Here is a 19,629-nt window from a genome sequence, read left to right on the forward strand (position 1 = left end):
CAAAGATTTAGGGAAAGCGTTACTGCCCTGCGACCTTTTAAAGAAACGTATTTTGTAAGTGCAAGCTTTCCTAATTTATTTAATTTCAAGAGCTTTTTGTTTCTTTCATAAGACCTGATGCACTTTGATCTTAAAATGGTTAGAGAGCCAAGAAAAAAAATATAAATTGCTTGTTCTTCTTGCAAACCACAGACTGAAGCTAGAAAACCTGCATTTGAAACTGAGCTTATGCACAGTGTGGGTACATTACTTAGCTTTGCTGTGTCTGACTCGAACCTCGTGAGTGAAAGGGAGCAGCAGGAACGAAGCTGCCTCAGAGCTGGGCAGCCTATGCCCTAGCAGTGCTTGCAGATCATTTACAGCAGAGTTTCCATCGCATAGAAAAGGGGTTACTTCTCTTTTAGTGATTTCCTGATATTGGCTGCCACGTGCTCCACTCGTCCCATCAGGCTCTGTCGGTATATCACTGCAGAGTTCGGGGGCCAGGACCCTGCAGCCTGCTCCTGCTCCGTCCCGTCTCAGACAGCCCCGCGGCCTCTCAGCAGCACCTGCCCGTGGCCAAACGCCAGCTGCTGCCGTAAGGTGTGAAATCCAGATTACCTGACCGTTCTGCTCAGCTCTGCACAGGCTTTCTCGCCCTTCCGAACAGAATTTGAGAGCACCTCGGGAGGACCATGTCAATCCACTTTCACCTCCTGCTTTCACCAAGAGAGGAGGGCATTATTACGAGGCTTTTCTCATGGGCCACCCGATGTAGCTCGCTTGCTGTTCAAAGCAGGGCTGTATTTTTCCTCTTTAGAAAGTTCCTTGCAGAGCCTCATGTCCTTTTCTATAAATGGCATAACTATGCTGATTAGTAATAAAAGAAGGCTCTGCCACCCACACCTGCTCAGTGAAGCTCCATTCCTGCAGGTCCCTGTTTCTGGAAGATTTTTCTATTAAGAGGAATTCTTAATTAGAAAGTAAATTGGTACATCAAGATAAACTACAATTTCTCTGGTCCTGTTCCCTGCCCTGTCACAAGTCTGACCTCTGTCCCTTTCTGGGGAGGCTCAGAAGGCAAAGGTCTTGGGAAACAGCTTACACAAGAAGGCCCTTGTATCCTCCCCTGAAAAAGGACGCATTTTCCTCTTTGTACATGAGAATGACCTTTGCCAGAAGTAATCATCCTTTTGACAGTTTACACAGCTTTAGAGGCTTCTGTGCTTGGCCAGTGGGCCCTCCTTTACCCTAACAGCATGTATCTTCAAGTTGTTTTCCCTAAACGCTCTTCCGTAAAGATGTGTGGAAGCAGCAGGGTTAGTTGCCTGACCGTGGATTGGGGTGGAAGTGCATTTTCTTCTCATGGTCAGATAACCAGTAATTCATCAGCCAGCCTGTTTTAGCTCTCAGAGTCTCAGCACTCTAGAGAAACTTGTATTCTATCCCTGGGTTGCAAGGAGAGCTGTATCCTCATCTGGCAGTGATCAGTCTAGCTCCATTAACCTGAGTGCTGATTTACACCTGCTGAGGATTTGATAGCTGGTGTGCAACAGGAGCTTGCAGTAATAAACTACATTATAAATAAAAGATGAAAACTCCATTGAGGGTCATTCTGTAATGTACCATTTTCCTTTTCACCAACTATTTGCAACAGATAGATTCAAGTTTTGAGGTCACATTTGCAGGATAAAATACTCTTGGTAGTGTTTAGAATATGTAATGGTATATGATGGTTTGACAAAATGATTTGACAAAATGAGTCAAAGGTAGCCCACATGCCAATCTCTGCCTTGTCTAGAAAAAAGCCACATTCCTCTAAATGTAATCAAAATACCTATTGTATTAAATAACTATGAAATATTAAGCCTAGGCAGCAGGAGCCACAGTGAGGCTTCCCTGCTCCTCTGTCTCCCCAGCAGTGCCCAGTCCATCAGCACTGTGCGTGATGGTCTAATACTACGTTCCCTACTTTCCATTATCCCTACTTTCTCCTTTTCCTCTGCTCTTAGTAAATATAGAGTGAAAGGCTTCCATCCCAAGGAGCAATTTGCCATTTTAAAATTCCATTAGACCCTTTTCTTCATGATTTGGAACAGAAAAGGAAAGGGAAGTACGGCTTTGGCACGCTTGTCAATGGGGAAGGATCCCAAAACAGATATCCCAGCTCAGTGGGGGACAGCACATTGTAGTCATGTGGAGGGAACTGCGCAGGAGAGCAGGGGCCAGGAAGGGGAATTTTCAAACCAGTATGCTATGGATAAAGAGAAACATGGAGTTAGATCACAGTGCAAGGAAAACTTTAACATTTCTCAGCCTGAAGCAGATATAATACTGGAAAATAGATGCAAACATGCAGGTATCCCAGAAGGAGTATTTCCCTGGAGCTGTTCTACGTGAGGACAGATGAAGTTTGTGGTGCTGCTGGCTGAGGGTAGGGACACAAGCAGCAGGGCTGGTAATCTCTGCTGGTGGTGCAATGGGTCATGACTGATGGCAGTGTCTGATCAAATCAGTGGCCCAGAACAGGAAGGCCCAGAGGTTCAACAGATGAGGACAGTGAGTGAGGAATAAACCTGTAAAACTCCCACCCCCAAGACAGGAAAAAGCAGCACCTCTGCAGAGCAGGTCCATACATATTCCTGCTGCGATTTCACAGGTAGATTATGGCAGCAAAATGAACTTCAGCTCTCCACGCCTGAATACAGGGTTAGTAACGCTGCTGAGTTTAGGAAGCAAGGCTGTGGAAAGACTGAGGATGTCAATTCTCCGTTGCACGGGTTTTTTGAGCTCCAAAACGATATGGTTACAACAGATACACGGTAGAGTTGCACTCTGCACTTCACCACTTGCAGGCAAATCAGTGTTTGGGGAGTCACGGCACAGCCACTCTCCATTTGTGGAGCTGGTAAGCTGTGTCAGTGCTGTCCCCTCTGTTGATTTAAGAATAGTTTCCAAGATCACAAGGAAGCTGTTTTGCTTGCGTTTTACAGGACAGGGTTGTAGCAGCTACTACTGAGAGCAATGTGGTGTGAGAGCAAGTGGCTTTAGCTCTGTAGACTCTCCACCAGCAACATGCCCAACAAAGATGGAGACCGTGACGATGTACCCACGGTTTTCACTGTGAATAGCAGAAACTAATCCTGGACCTCAGTGCTGGGACCTGGCGGTACAGTTCTCACAGTGCCAGGCTTCAAGAAGAGATGTGAACTTGCTATACTGGGGGGAATCCTCTCATGGGTACTGGTCCAAGGAAAAGCGGGATGCTCTCTCTGGCAGGAAGAACATCAAGGATGAATGAACAAGCCTGCAGTTTTGCAGGCAAGTTGGTTAGATGGAACTGGCTGAAAACAAAACGCACTCAGCTGGTGAAGAAGGCACTCTGCAGCATGAGACAGACTGCAGAGAAACTCAGAACAGGAAGCTAAACACAAATGAAAATGGAGAATTTAGTGTGGAAACAGAAAATTCAGGACAAAGCTAACTCAAATGCCTGATTTGATATTGAAATGTTCTGCAAAGAAGTCCTGGAATTCAATCCGATTTCCAAATTTCATCATTTTAGATGAAATCGCATTTTTTTAAAAAAATCTTTGCTGAATATGTTTCTACTCATTCCAGTAATTCCTTTGTGAGCTGAAAGACACACGTGTCAGCAAACCCCTAGTTAGCTCAGTTCCTGCCCTTGAACACGGACACATGCGGTAATCTGTCACTTCTCTCTGTCATCTCCTCAACCTGACCTGCCCTCTTTCTCCTCACTGCTGGACTTGACAGGTGAAGCTTTACTAAGCTTGCAGCAAATTACTCAGCGGTGTCAGCTCCAGGAAAGCTAAACAACAAATTGTTTGGCCCTGATCATAATCCCTCCTTTCCCCATATATTCCCCACTATAGGCAGCTGTGCCGATCCTGTATGAACACCTTCCTGTTCTAGACCTGACCAGCATGCCCTGAACTATTGCTTTTAACACGTTCTTTACTTTTTCCCCTTCCACGTCTCAAATAGCTCACAGTGGGGAAGGACGTGTGAGTACATTTTCTTTTGGGGGAGCCTAATTCCCAACTGCAGCTTTCATTAGGCCAGACTGCATTAGCCACTTATTTTAATGCAGAAGAGCTCCACTCAGGCCTTATTAATCACAAGACTGGCAGGCCAGCCAAGAAAAGTTCATGATGCATATTCCTAGCTCCAGGGTCTTGACTTTTACAAATATCCTCAGAGAGTCCACTGGTGGTTAATACCATCCCACCCAAGACAATGTCCTCTCTGCCTCCTTTCTCAGCTCTTCTGCCGTGGGTTAGCAACACCCAAGCTAAATGCCATAACCATGGTTCGCTCCTATCTGAATATTAAGCTGCACTCACATTGCTTAAAATACTTCATGTTTCTTTAGTTCTATTTTTGTATAGTATAGCCCTACAGCTCTACACAGCTGTATTTCAGTGGGCATCCTGCTCATATACACATGCTGTAGTGTGTATTCTAGAGAGTTAGTCAGAATGTAAAGCTCATCAACATATGTCAAAACCATCAAAAGATCCACGTGATGCATAAAACGTTTAGAAATAATTTCCACAAGATTTTTTTCATCTCCCCTCATTCAGCTGTTTTCTAGGAAAAAATACAACTTAAACCTGTATGGCTTGTTGGGTTTGTGAATGTTTGCCTTTGTGGTTGTGGGTTTTATTTATGAGGTGCCATTTGAGACAAAAGTCATCCCAGGCTCATACTTTACTAGTTCAGTAAATTTTCCATACTTTAATGATCAAGCTGCATACTTTACTTGTTACTTTTTAATATACTTCAGTGATCAAATTGTATAGCGTAATGATCAGTTTTCCTAACATGCCTGAATGAATTGCATACCTCATTAATTTAGATACATACTTTACAGGCCAAAATTGTAGTGTGTTTGGATGAAGTGAATAATTTAACAACCAGCCTTCTCTCAGAACCTGCACAGGAGCCCAGGAATACGTGTGAACCCAGGGTGGGATGAAATTGCAAAGGTGTGGGAAATTTTGGGTTGAACCCAAAATGAAAACATGAGATTTGAGAGCATCTGGAAGCTGAATAGGCACTGTGAATCTGGTTCGTATTTGTTTTGTCTTTTCAAAAACATTCCCTTGTGGATTAATTTAAGATTTTAATGATGGATTTATCCCTTCTACCCCTAACACGGCACAGAAAACTGTTCAAGGTGAATGCTCAATATTGAAAAAAGCAGTACAGGCTCCAGCCCTCTCATGGACTGAGTACCTCCTGAAAGATGTGGAGGTAGCTTATTTTTTTGCTAAGTTGAGGTGGAAAGTATTTGGGGTCTTGGAGGACTAACAGTTAAAGAGACTTGATGTTAAAACATGGACTATTGCAGATCCCAGGAACTGTGCAGCTTGTCAAGTTGTTAAGGAGGCTTAGCACCTGCTTTGAGGATGAGAAGACATTACAGCAAAACCTTCCCTAACAAAAGCAGCTACATATTCTAAAGTTAACAGGAAAGCTTGCTGGTGGGTCAATATTACAGCACACAAATAGGTTCTTAAAATAATTATGCAGGTATGTTATATTTCATACAATTGGTCTTTGTGCTGGTATGACTCAGTTGAAACTTACTGAATTTATATCAGCACAAAAGCAGGAAAGAGGGAAATGCGGCATTTTCTAACCTATACAAAGTATTCCACTGTTTACACTTGAGAACCATGTAATCTATTATATCTGTTGACTGCATTTTAATAAGCTGAAAATATAAATATTTTAGAATCTCCAAATATTTTTTAAATAACTATAATTAAATGTAGTCCTGCCACTAAGGACAAAGTAACAGTTGCACTACTATAAATATTAATGCTAAATTTTCAGAGAATAAAATACATTTAAGCAACCTTATAAAATTTTGAATAAAGCTACACTTACAATAAGCACTTTGGTAAAGCTATGCCTATTGGTAACTGATGCCTATAGATAAAGTCTCTAACCTGCTACAAAAGCCTGTAACACATTACAAGTGTTTGGAGCTGTTCATGGGTCCTCCTTCCTTCAAAATCTGTGGTCCTTCCTCTTCCTCCCCTTGTGAATCTCTCAAGCCCTGCAATTATTTGAAGCCTGACAGACTTTGACTCGGGACACGAAGAGGCTGAGATGGATCTCACTGGTTTTCCAGCTTCTACTTTATGACACAAGATTTAATCACTGTATAGCTCTATATGGATTTGTTTAGCACAACATTCTATTATCGCCATGGCAATAAAGTGGTAGGCTTTTTATATGGTTTTCCGTTGGGTGATGATTATTATTTTTCTCACTTTATTTGTGCTTTGAGCATATACTTTTGAAAATGAAACATACTTACTTCTTAGAACATAAGATGCAAGTTAATACTTACTTTTTTTTAGAACTGCTTTTTATCCAGCTAGTAACCAGCTTTCCCATCCTTAGCCAAGTTCAGAATGAGCTGTACGGTAATGTCGTTTGGACTCCTGCACCCTCAGATCTACTTACACCCGCTTCCCGCCGGGTAAGGCAGACTAAGAGGGGAGAAGCCAGAGGGAAAGGAAGGACTTTGAATTTAAAATAGGACAGAGACATCTTTTACTTACACGTTTTCATAATACTCCTGTTATTTACAAACATAGTAAGGATTGCTGCACTGATAAAAGGATGTGATTATGAACCAAAGGATCTGTTCCTGCAGTCTGCACCAAGTGAACGACCCCAAATGAGGCAATAGGGACACAAACCTCTGCCACAGAGAGACAGCAACTCTAGTTTAATTTGAGTTGTTGCAACAGGCATATTCAGAGCATCAGAAGACTCTATCCATGACTGCAGTCAAGATTTTCTCTGCACTTGACTAACCTCTGCATTTGACCTTCCTGCTACACCTACGCTGCTATTATTGTTTGGCACCAAGAACCTGGTGGGCTTCCCATTCCACTCACTTTTTGCCCAGCCCCTGCCAGTCCATCCAGACAGCTCAGGGATCACTGAGCGTATTTGGATATCCCACATCCTACATTGTCCAGTTGGGGCAATCTGGCTGCATCCGCGGTCGTGTTTTCAGCTTGCTACACGTAGAGACCTAAATCTACATGAATGTAAGACTTAACTTCTTAGAGCAGTTTGTAAAGAGATAAGGGCGTCATGGAATTCAACAGGACTCAAAGGAAATATACGTGAATTTTGCATGCGTAGTTAGTCAGTCACTCACTTCTAACACATCAGATCGTACCTTTTAAAGAAATACATTATAGCTTGCTAGCTCTTCTTACCACTATGAGGTGGTTTATGTTTTTCAGGAAAGCTTTCCAGTCTACTGTGGAGTCCTCACAAAGATTAAGGTTCTTGAGAAGAACCTTGTCTGATAATTTAAAGCAGAAATTGTTAAGTACTTGCTGAAATTCCAGTGCTTTAATTACTCCAGTGTCTTCTTTACCAAATAGAGAAAATGCCTGAAAAACAAGAATACAAATTACTTAAGCGAACCTAGACATTCCAGAAGAGAAGTCTTTTTCAGCAGCCATTTAGCAGTTCACATGGAAATACCTGAGAGCCATATGCCTTTTACTTGCACGTACTTTACAGATGAAGAAACAAAACACATTTCTCAGAACCTTACTCAGTTTGAAGATTTCCTTTCTTTTAAAAATGAGATGCAATTGTTGAAATAAGCCCAAAATAGCCTGTATTTCTGTGCCATATGTAAATATAAATATAGAAATAAACAACAACCTGCAGTAAAAGCAAAAAGGCATTATATCAAGTATCCAAACATTCCAGAAAAGGTAGTGGCTAAGACAAGAGAGGAAACAAACAAAAATATTTGAGGGCTGCCTTAAATAACCTAAATTAAAATGTTTTAAATTAAACTCACCTGAGCATATTTAATTTGCCTTTTGCCTCCCACCCCCCAATTATTGTCCCTGGTGGGGCAAGTTTGTTTTCTACTCTGTAAAGGACTTGATAGTCCTTCATCCTCATTAGCTTCAGCTCATCTTGAAGGCTTACTTGCTCTCTTCTCATCCTCCTTTGTGAAAAATGCCCAGCCTATTCTTCGTGGGAGTTTTCCAAAGGTTTCCCAGGGGAAACAGATTAGGTTTAGCACAGCTGCAGCAGGAGGCATGCAAGAGAGTAGTTCAAATGAACGACGAGGTCTAGAAATGTGGGTCATATCCACTCTCATTCAGCCTGGCTGCTACTAACTTACTGTGTCCCCTTGTTTTATTCTGCCCCTTATTTATGATGCTGCACATATAGATTACTGATTCCATAAATGTGAATGAATAGTATACCTTTCAAAACTTCAGGTTAAAGTCCTGTTTGTCTGCTAACACGATAGCACATTGGTATAATACAGCAATTTTTGTTTTACCATTAGAATGGTTCTAAATAATGGACTTAAAAATGTGTATTTAATGTACGTGGACCATGCCATACTGGCAAAACAAATGCTACCATATCCAAAGGATATTGGAAAGGGATCCTTTGAACACTAAAGAGGATTCTGTAACTTCTTAATATGAAAGTTTGATCTTTGCTTACATGCTGAAAGTCTTATGGGAAAAACAAAGCATTGAGTATATAGTATGAATTGTACCAAGTGGTGAAAATTAATGGGAAATTACTATACTAACAGAGAAGACCCACCTGAACTCTTAAACTATTTGTTATGAAACTTCCAAGGTCTGTATTCAGTTGTAGAAATGTTGTGGATGGGATGTGATGAGTTGTTTTTTTTTCAACTAGCTGGACTCTAGGAACTCTGCTTTCAGATCTGCCTCTTTCTAACAAAATATTTTGTTATAAGCTTATGTCATTAGAGTCCCCCATCACATAGGTGGCAGCAAGTATTACTCAAAAAATGGCTCAGAAGAAAATTGAGAACTTCCTTATTTTCTCTTGTAAGGGAAATGAGAAATAGTTCTGCTTTTCCATGGCATGGTGGACAAAGTCTGGCTCTCCATGGAGAAAATCCCCCAGTCCCTGAGGTTATATTAACCACCAAATGGTATCCTAAAAAACTAAATGGACAATTTGTTCATGCCAAAAGTCATTTTCAAATCATACCTTCGGCAGACAAAACTGTGACCTTCTCCATTCCCAAGACACCCAGGGATGAGAGGACAGATATTGTCTTCTATTAAAATTTAATGAACAGTAACCTGTTCTATTGACATTATCTATTTCCTAATTTCAATAATGCAGAGCACAGGAAGGATCTTCCCCTCCTCCCCCCTTACTATGAAAAATGTAAAGTGATTATATAAATATTTCAGTATCCTGTTCTATAGTTAGTCTATGTGGCCAAAAATGGCAACGTGGCCCCAGTAAGTTTACACGTCACAGGAGTCTCCAAAGAGTGTGAAAAGACATTTCTGTAAAGAAACAGCACCACCCATGGTACTACTTTTTTGGGGTGCTGGTACCAGTGACATCACTAGTGACGTCTTTTTTGGAAGCCTGTGTTATTTTTAACTGCAGGACAGAGTCCATAGATCGAGATTTCAGAAATGCAGCTATTGATGGCAGGGAATGTCTACCCGCATCGTCTTCCCAGCCGCTGTTCTCCTCCCTTCCCCTCCCTTGTGCGGGCAGCTGCTCTCCCGTGGTGACACACAACTGGTCAGGCTTTTTTCGGGTTGAAGCTGCCTGACCCGGGTCACTGGGCAGGAAGGCAAGCGCTGGTTTTCGCACAAGGCGGGTGGGAGGACCACGTTGCTGCGGCCACGGGGGTAGCAAGACCATCTTTGCAGGCAGAAGCCTGCCTCTAGAGCCATGAGCTTAAACTGGACCTGAAACTGCAGGTGCAGGTGAGATGGCTCTACGGTTCTTTGTGGTAGCAATGTTTCCTTCAAGGTCTTTTTGATTATTCTTTCCCATGCTTGAAAATAATCTTACTGTGGCATCAAGAATTATTTACTCTAGAGGCTGCTACATTTCAGTAGGCTCTGACACAACAGTCTAAGACTACTTAATATACAGCATTTTTTCATTCAGGGCTTTCAAAATTCTATAGAGAAGTGGTTATTTTTATTGTTCTCGTTTTACAGGTGGGAAACCAGGAAGCTTGCTGCTCGACAGCTAATGCACCTTATCTGTCTGTGTCAGAATCAGAAGTGGCCAAGAGCAGAAATGCAGATACTTGCAGAGCCCCAGCTGACAGGTGCTAACTTCTGCAGCCACTATAATGTGCTCACATCTGATCATATGTCTTTATCCTCAGTTGCTACACGATCCTTTCATCTGATAAAACCATAATGCCTGCCTGCAGTAGCACATTATATCTACTTATTATAAGTCTCAGCTTAGGAAACTCAACAGAGCTATTTCAAAGACGTGTGATATTTACACGCTTGGGACACAATTTACAGACAACTGGAGGAGGAAAAGGGGTTTGGGGAAGAGAGGAAGGTCCTGATAATTTGCTATTTGCTTTTTCCTTTCCAATCCTTACATTCAGAAAATCTCTAGGCTTGGTTTGATATGCTTGTTTTGTGGAGTTACCAGAATACAATCAATTAAGAAGTCTGCTGTTGTCAGAAGACACTATTTCTACATAGGCTAAGGTTGTTGGTAGCATTCAATTAATAGCAGAAAAGTTTTGAAGCCTTTGGGTTGGTCCCCAGCGAGGCAGAAAAAAATAGACATTAAATAAGATGCGGTGACCATATGAAACTTACCTTGTACAACAAATCGTAAGATGATGCAACTATTTCTTTTATCTTAATCAGGGTCTGTTCTAAGCTGAGTGCTGCAAAGCTTGCAGGTGGTGCAGCCTGCTTTTGTCTCTGTTGGTATTTAGATGCTCTGCCATCATCAATTGCTCTCAGGAAATCAAAATAGGAGAGCTTGCTGTCATGAATGCTGATTCCTAAGCTAAGGGAAAAACACAGAATGAGATATCAATGATTTTAAATAATTATCTCACTGTTGTCTGTACTGATTAATTATTACGATGTATGATCTGTACTGCAGCAGCACTTCAGGATATGCTTGTGCTGTCAGTGTATAAATCCTGTTAGTTCCAGCCCAAGCTCTTTCTCAGGTCTAAGCCACCAATCCTGTCATTTAAATGCGACCACACTCTCAGATACAGATCTAGGCCAACCTCCAGATGCTCAAGAGACCTGCTTTAGCCTGGGCCCAAGTGTACAACCTTCCAGTCCGTCAGCATTAACTTTGTGCTTTTTAAACACAGCACAGTATTTTGCTCACAATCTACTGCTGAGTTTACCATCCCCGACGTGGCCGGAGGACGCGTAGGCTCCCAGCCTGGTCCCTGAATCTCTGTTTCACGTCACAGCGTAAACACAGTCTAATAGACTGTCCGGTAGTAGATGTTCATTGTGCTAGGTGCTGGTACGTTCCCTCGACTTTCTGCTTTACAAAAATACCTTTGACTCACAGATGCTGAAGTGCTGCTTAAGCCTCCCAATATGTCGCGATCATTACAATTCTGAGAAAAAGAAGCAGAACCACGTACAGCCTGGTAAGCCGTTACCAGATATGAGCTAGGATATGAGCTCTGTGATACTTTTCATGGACGTACCAGCACAGGTCTGTGCTCGCTCATGGTTTCTCTACCGCGTGGGAGGAAACCGAACCAGGTTCCCTACAATGCTTCTCCTTATGTTTGTGATAGAAAGGCTTACATTCCCCCTCAACCTGCACTTCACTTTGCGCAGCTTGTCAGGCCACTAGAGAATTGTTTCACCCGTTCTTGGCAGGACTCAGCCTCACTGCAGTGGCGCTGGCCCTTCCTCCTCTGGTGTGACCACTGAGCTGCACGGAGAGCTGGCCCACGCCGTTGACTCGTGGCGCGCCGTGTCCGGTGAGGGTTTCCCTTCGGATGACTGGTGGCCCAGCCCACGGGCTCTGCAGGCTGCACTCGCAACGTGCCGAATTTCTGTCTGTCAGCTGAAACATCTGCTGGATCACAGACACTGGGGAATTTCATGTTCTGTCACATCGGAAATGCAGTGGGTTACAGAGCTGACTACAGATAGCTCCAGGTAACAAGAGTGAATATATTTTTGCATCAAATATCAGCGTGGGGAAAGATGAGCTCTTGCATATGATTTGGGAATTTTTTTTGCAGAGGACTTTGTTACCAAACTAAATTAATTTTTATTCAAAGATGTTTTACCGTAAAAAGACTGGAATTAAGGCAAGCTTCGCATATGCAGAAAACATGTGACTATAAAAGTTATTTACCATGAAAGATTAAGACAAGATGAATAGCACTAACCATTACATGAAAAGCTATTTTCCTCCAATGTCCTGTGACTTGTGACCACTTAATGAAAAAACAGCTGGTATATTTTAAACAAAGACTTCAAACCTGTCTAATGAGCCTGTAGAGTTCATCACCACAAGGGATACAAGAGTAGAGTCTTGCTCCGCTCTCACTTACCCAATATAAAGCCAGTGCATTCAGTTTGTGGAATTTCCTGCCACTGGAAAACAATCAGAGAGTCTCCAGGCTACAATATACATTAGGTGATTTTGATACAGATCTATTGGCTCCCATGGAATTATTTCAGACTGACCTCAGAGTTTTCATCTACGGGGAGGTTTTTAATAGACTTTAATAATTTTATAGCCAATTATCAGAACTATAGATTCTTTACATATATGTATTAGGTAAACAAGTCCTATGCTGCAGGGGAAAGGCTGGACTTTTTTTTTAGTCTTGCATTCAGCTTTTTTGTTAGAATTATGGTCAAGGCAAGTCCTAGAGAGCCAAGACTTGACAGAGGAGATGGCCCCACTACACAACCCTGATTTTCTTGTTTAAAACTGAATTAGTGTAACGTACTTTTATCATCTTTTTCCACAGTAAATCACTGGGGACCAATGTCTCAGCTACCAATCACCAGAATATCCAGTTACAAGAATGACTAATTAATGGGGAGAGCCAGTAAAACAAAGAGGAAGCTTTATAAAACAGGCTGGAAAAGAAATTAACTATAGACCCCATATCTGCGAGTAAGAAAAAAAAAATATTCAAGAGCCCTGATTTTGCATCTTGCAGCTGCACAGCACTCCCACATACTACCCATGTCAAGCTGGCTCCAATATTGGAGACAGTATGTGGAAAAGGAAATAATCAACACCATTTCAGCAGAGAAATAAATTGCCAAGTGGGCATTAAAATTTTAGTAATAAAACTAAATGCATATGCTAATCTACTCTGTATTATTTAGAAAAGACTATTTTGGATCAAGAACGGAATAATCTGCACAAAATTACAATCAATGGAGGTGTTTATCATCAAGAGGTCTTTGAGAAAGAAACAAGCAGCAGATTCCTATTAAGGTTTCAATTCATAAAAAGTTGATCACCCAATTAAAGGTGAACTGTGAAAAGACTTTGTTAATTTTATTTCAAAAAAGAGCCTGGTCTGGCAGGCTCTGGAAAACAAAATGCACTGCTGACAGGCGTATGACCTTTGGGGGACTGTTTGGGGCAGAGAACCACAGTACCTAATGTTGGAGCAGGTCCTTTGTGTTCTTCAGCTGCTACAAAAGAGATTTTTTGTCTTACTCATATGCGACACAGAGAATTAAAAGCATAGTTTTGCACAGCAGCAACATTGGATCATCTGAAAATCATTGCTATTCTATAACCTGATTTAATTCCATTTCTATTTTGAACAGGGTCTGTTTCACATGCTTGCTCTATTAAATTGAAATTAATTAAATAAAACAAACCAGCAAACAAATACACATACTCAAAGCATACTTTTTTTTATGTAAGAGGCCATTTCACTCTCATTACCTGCAGAATCAATACCTTACCTAAAAAGATTTTTTCACACATATACAGTTTTAAGCATGTGAGTATCTGCATTAGTTTTACCAGAGCTTCTTATATGCCTCACACGAAGTAGAAGCTTATGGGCTTTTCTGGGTGTGACCAAAGAGGTCCTTAGGAGATAATCATACAAACCTGTTTAGAGGACTGCTGAACTGATCGTGATTAAGGTACTAGCTGAGTTCTTGTAGTATCCTGTGCAGGTCACATACTGTTACATAGCCATCTCTATTTTTACCCGCTTTATGAAAGGCCTTATTGAAATCTTGGAAGTAATCCCTAATTTTATCCCTGAAAGAGAGCAGATGTTTATTTTAGCTCCTTTGTTAAATCAGATAAAAAGGATACAAACAAATATACAAAATAGGGGTGGAGGGGCAGAGAAAAATTTTGAGCTTATTTGTGTGTGGTAAGTTCATATAATTTATTCAAAGACTGCCAAGTTGTTCACAAATAAACCTCAAATCCAACATCCCTCCCCCATTTAATTTGCACATGGAATTGCACAGCTCAGGCCTCCCATTGTAAAGAAATGCTACTTGGGTGATTAACCGGCTACTCTCCCCGTTCAGAATTGCAGATACAAAACAAAGTTCTTTCTTTTAAAGTCTGTCCTGATGAGAGTTACAAAATGTTTAATACAGCCATTAAAATGATAAACGTTGCAGCATACTTTCTGCAATTTGAGGGTCCTGAAACTTTGACATAGTAAGAACAACTATTTCAACAAAACCAGATAGACTTGACCAAAACCTGGAGTAGCGCAGGGCCTGATCCATGCCTATGGAAAGAAGTTCAGAGCTCTGCTGACTTATGTGGACGTCAAATCAGCACCTTAAAACCTGAGATATTTATCATTTCTTACACATGACTGAATTCAGGCCTCAGAATCTTGACTCTTCCTCCCACTTTATGTTGTCACTTACCTTTCACTGACATCAGGGACCTCTTGATCAAACTTTGGAAACTCAAGGAATGTGCCTCTGCCTCTTGATTTAACCAAAGCCTCTCCACAATTTGGCTCAAGAGGACAAGGCAGGCACAAACATCTCTCATTACTGCATGTCTTCAACTAGCAAAGTGGCTTAAGATTAATGTAAGTTAAAATAGTTGTAAACTATGTCTTGATGTAGATTACCAAGTATACATAAATTATCTACATATATTCAGCACTTACAAGATGCTACCCTTACGGCAAACCCGACAGGTTTGGGTCTGGGCTAACACCTCCAGTGGCACTCCATTTGCTTTGGGTTTGCTCTTTCTGACAGCCCCAGGGTGCAGAGTGCGGAGGCTGGGTTCCTGAGAGTCAGGATTTTTAGAATAAAAGGCTTATTACAGCGATAGCGCACCTGAACAGTGTAACCCGCATAATCAGGTACGATTCGTGGCCTCTCACCGAGCCCGTCTGTGGATCTAACGGCTCCGACCAGCTCGCTCTGCTCCTTGCGAAGCCACCGCCAACGAGCCAGCATCCGAGCCTTGCGTTTCCCCTTGGTATGAATACCCTGCAATCAGTTGTTATAAGGCTAACTCAGGACATGCTAAATTCATATTTTTTAGCAACACTCCGTCAGCCTTTTCAGAGCTCTACAAACTCTCATGGATCCCTTCAGAGGTCTCTGGTCTCAGCTCCAGTCACTGGTGCTGCCTTTCCTCACGCAGCACTGCAGAATCCTTGGTTTTCCATTTGTTTTCAAGAAGCTGTAAGTTCAGTACAGTCTTTACAAGAACAATACATTTTCCTTGCCAATTGTTTCTCCTAAGAATCTGTCCTTTTGGAGTTTGCACTTCATATGAACAAAGAGTAATTTCGCCGCAGCCCTCAGGGTCCAGGAAACACCATTGTGTATGCAAACAGCATCACCTACCTTAAAAAATGTGAATTATGATATGACTTACGTGGGTTGTTAGCAATTTACTATATGCTTCAGACCCATTGTGCGATCCACTGTTATAGGGACTAAATGGGGAGTATCGTGACTCTCTGCTTAACCAAGTTTCAGCTGGCAAGAAACCATTTTTCAATGACATTTCTCTCAAGTTCAGTGAAAGTACGGATCACTTCTCAGCTTCACAGCTTGCTCGAACCATCTTTTAACATTTTTAGCCCAGCTCACCATTGTACTCAGCATATCTGGATATCCTTCATTCTTTACAAATCATTTCAGGTCTGAGCTGCTGAACAGGGCACCATTGCTAGACAATATTTCTGGGACTCCATACCCAAACAAATAGAGCATCAATGTATGCCGTAACATGTTCTGATGTTAAATTCAATCCAAACGCATTTTCAGGCTAATGCCTGAGTCAGGTAGTTCCAACAGGTTCAGATGTATCAACATATGGTCTTTTCTTCCACATTTTTCAGCAGCCTTGTGAGTGTCCCGTACGTTGTGAGGCACGTTAGGTCATAACACATTGACACCGCTATGCTGTTACCTCTGAAGCGGGTGCTGCCAAACACAGAACACTCGGATCCGATCAGTTATGTGGGCTTGGTATGCAATGCCCTCGCTACCCCACAGGACGTAACCTTCATGACTTTCTGCATTGCATCATCTTCTGTACAGCCTCCCCAAACCTAGCCCACTTTCTTCTGGAATAGAATAATACTTTTTAAAACTGTATTTCCAGGTGTTACGTCATTCTCTGTTGTTTTCAAGAGAGATTTCAAGATTCCTTGAATGTTCTAGAAAGTATGTCTTTGATCAGTAATTACTTCTCCAACTTAAACTTTGTTGTCAGATTGAATGGTTTCACCTTAAAAAAAGAAGACAACCTAAAAGTCACACTATTTTTATATTCTGGAAGCTGGTCTTTCTTTTGCCTACAAAAAGTGGTTTGTCTCGGCACTGACCATAACAGATCAATAAACAAGTATGTGACATTTCTTACAATCAGAGAGCAGAGCCAGAGCTCTGCTCCCTCGGTCTGTGCCTCGAATCGTGGTGTTGACAGGTGCCCTAGAGACACAGGCCACACATTTCCATTGATTATTTTTTTAACAATACTTCCTGTAAGCCATCTTTTGAAGACTTTGTCTGTCTTCTAGTGCCAATATACGTAAGGCCAGGTGTTGTCTTTATTCATGCCTTTAATTTGGGAATTCTCTTCCCAGGTTTACAGCCCAGTATGTCCATTTTGTGTAGTATCTCAAAAGCTACCTGCACAGATTGCCTGTGCGATACGAACGCTCATGTAACATTCACGTGCTAACAGGCCTCTGGACACCTTTGTTATCTTTGTGGATGGCATATTTGTAATGACTCTGTTTTATCTTGGTGACAGTTAATCTTTTATGTTATTTCTCTGCCCTTACATTTGCATTTCTGTCTAATCCTACTTCTGAGGCCCTCTTGGATACTTTTTTCACATTCCCTACTGGTTTTCTCTCTACTTGACATCTTCAGTATCTATTTAAGTAGCCACAGTTGCTTCAAGTGAATGGCTTTTCCTACACTTTCCTGTGAAAACTCAAGAATGGACTTTAAGCCTAAAGGAAGTCTTTGAAAGCAGAATCTCCTGTACAGTGGTCTAAAAATGCAGGGTGTTTGTCAAACTCCTGTCATGCAAGGAAGTTTGCTTGGATCCAGCAGAAGAATCTGAATTTGTAATTTTTGTAAAAATTTATTAATATCTGTAAAAACATATGCAGTCCTTTTACATGATGCCCTGCTTTTGGCTGGGATAGCGTTAATTTTCTTCCTAGTAGCTGGTATAGTGTTATGTTTTGGGTTCAGTATGAGAAGAATGTTGATAACACACTGATGTTTTCAGTTGTTGCTAAGTGGTGTTTAGACTAAGTCAAGGATTTTTCAGCTTCTCATGCCCAGCCAGCAAGAAGGCTGGGGGGGGGGCACAAGAAGTTGGGAGGGGGCACAGCCAGGGTACCTGACCCAAACTGGCCAACAGGGTATTCCATACCATGTAATGTCATGGCAAGTATATAAACTGGGGGGAGTTGGCCTGGGGGTGGGGATCGCTGCTCGGGAACTAACTGAGCATCAGTCGGTGAGTGGTGAGCAAGTGCATTGTGCATCACTTATTTTGTATGTTCCAATTCTTTTATTATTATTGTAATTTTATTATTGTTGTTATTATTTTTTTTTTCTTCCTTTCTGTTCTATTAAGCTGTTCTTATCTCAATCCATGAGTTTTACTTCTTTTTCCTGATTCTCTCCCCCACCCCACTGAGGAGGGGCGGGACTGAGTGAGCAGCTGTGTGGTGCTTAGCTGCTGCCTGGGATTAAACCACGACACCTGAAAACATCCTTTGTGGGACAGTGTCTGTCCTCAAACATATACTTAGCCCTGTTGGGTGTAAGAACAATCTCAGTGACTTGTCTTGATCTTGTTGTTGCTAATTGGTTCTTCCATTTTTAAACTTCCCACCATTACTCCTACATAATCTAGCTCCTTTACAAGCTTCTCTCTCACAACCAGAGGAATGTTCCTAGCAGCGCACATTGCTGTGAAAATACAGCTCTATATTCTGTGTCTACTTTATCTCTGACACTAAAGATTTCTGGGTACTGATCTCCTGTGTTTATGGTTCCATCATCAGACTCACTGCTTTAACCAAGCCCAGGGCTACGCATATTTTAGACCGAATATTATCTCTTTCTGCCTATAAACTTAAACTACTGTGTTTATCTTCACTTTTCATTTTAGTTCATACAATCCTTTAGAAGGAATTAGATTCTCGGTAGACACCCTCAGTTTCAATAGTCTTTCTTCATATGGCTTCAGATTCCTGAGCCAGATTTTTCACAGTGTGCTTGGAGGTACACATTGACTGAGCGCCAGTTTTGAATTTAGAGGTGCTTATGCTAAGTCTGCAGCCCCCTTGTGCAGCCTTTGCACAGAACGTCTATGTGTATTTTGTTGTATAGTTGGTTTGTGCACCATCACATAGATCTGGGGATATGGAGGGTATTCTCTTTTGGTTCTGCTTTTCCAGTTCCAAGGTCTCACAAAATAACTGTATTTCTTATAGCTGCTGCAGAATTTCTAAACTCCTGGACATAATATGAATCTGTGAATTTTCATATATTTCACTTTGGTTACTTCTTGCAGGTAGCTCTGAAAAGTCTCTTCAAAACTCTCGTAGTTTCCTTTCCTGACAGACAGCATGTCCTGCTCCCCTTCTAATATTTCCATACTGTCCCTTATGACTGTCCTAGTTCAATTAAACAGATTTTTCTCTCTCTTTTTTTTTTTTTTTAATCCTACCTTCCTGGGATTTTTCTGTATCTTTGGATCTTAAATGCCAATTGCTATCTGATCCCTTAAAATGGAATCTCTGAAAACATCATAGCTACTTGACTGATCCATTTTTTTTAAGATCAACCAAAAATTCTTCAAAGGATTCCTCCTTCTGCATTCTTGTATGAAACCTGTGTCTTTCAAAAGTTCAAGTTTCTTTGGGAGTGCAATATTCCTTCAACTTACTTTCCGTAGCTGCATGGATTGCCCTTTCACCCTGGCTTGGTTTCATGCCATTAAACACTTTGATAGCTCCTACTCCTGTAATATTCCAGAAAATAGTTGTAGGTTCCTTATGATTAATCTAGCCACTGTATATAGGTTTCAAAGCATGATGTGAATCTTTTCAAGGGAAAGGCAATATTGTCAGTGTGTTTTAGAGTCTCTAAAAGCCCCTAAAGAGCTATCACCTTTTCTCTCACTTTCAAATCTCCTTTTTCTGGTTAATTCCTTCCTCTTTTTCACAGTCTGCTCCTGTTACCATGTGGTACTTGGTTTACACTCAAAGCAAGACTCATATTGGAAAGAGCATAGAAGTATGCTGCAGAGGGTGCACATCAGTCA

The 19,629-nt window shown here is 41.4% G+C and overlaps 1 protein-coding gene across 1 annotated transcript in view; it reads right to left on the reverse strand.

Moving 5' to 3' along the window:
* The window catches only part of EFCAB6 (EF-hand calcium binding domain 6), an 80,787-nt gene that overhangs the window by 13,957 nt on the left and 47,201 nt on the right, over positions 1 to 19,629 (reverse strand). Inside the window, 5 exon segments of the mRNA XM_010563598.1 lie at positions 7,254 to 7,433; positions 10,662 to 10,857; positions 13,933 to 14,088; positions 14,724 to 14,818; positions 15,150 to 15,305. Coding sequence (XP_010561900.1) covers positions 7,254 to 7,433; positions 10,662 to 10,857; positions 13,933 to 14,088; positions 14,724 to 14,818; positions 15,150 to 15,305 — 783 coding nt within the window.

This window comes from Haliaeetus leucocephalus, unplaced genomic scaffold (assembly GCF_000737465.1).
Source record: "Haliaeetus leucocephalus isolate CR32 unplaced genomic scaffold, Haliaeetus_leucocephalus-4.0 Scaffold170, whole genome shotgun sequence".
Lineage (NCBI taxonomy): Eukaryota > Metazoa > Chordata > Aves > Accipitriformes > Accipitridae > Haliaeetus > Haliaeetus leucocephalus.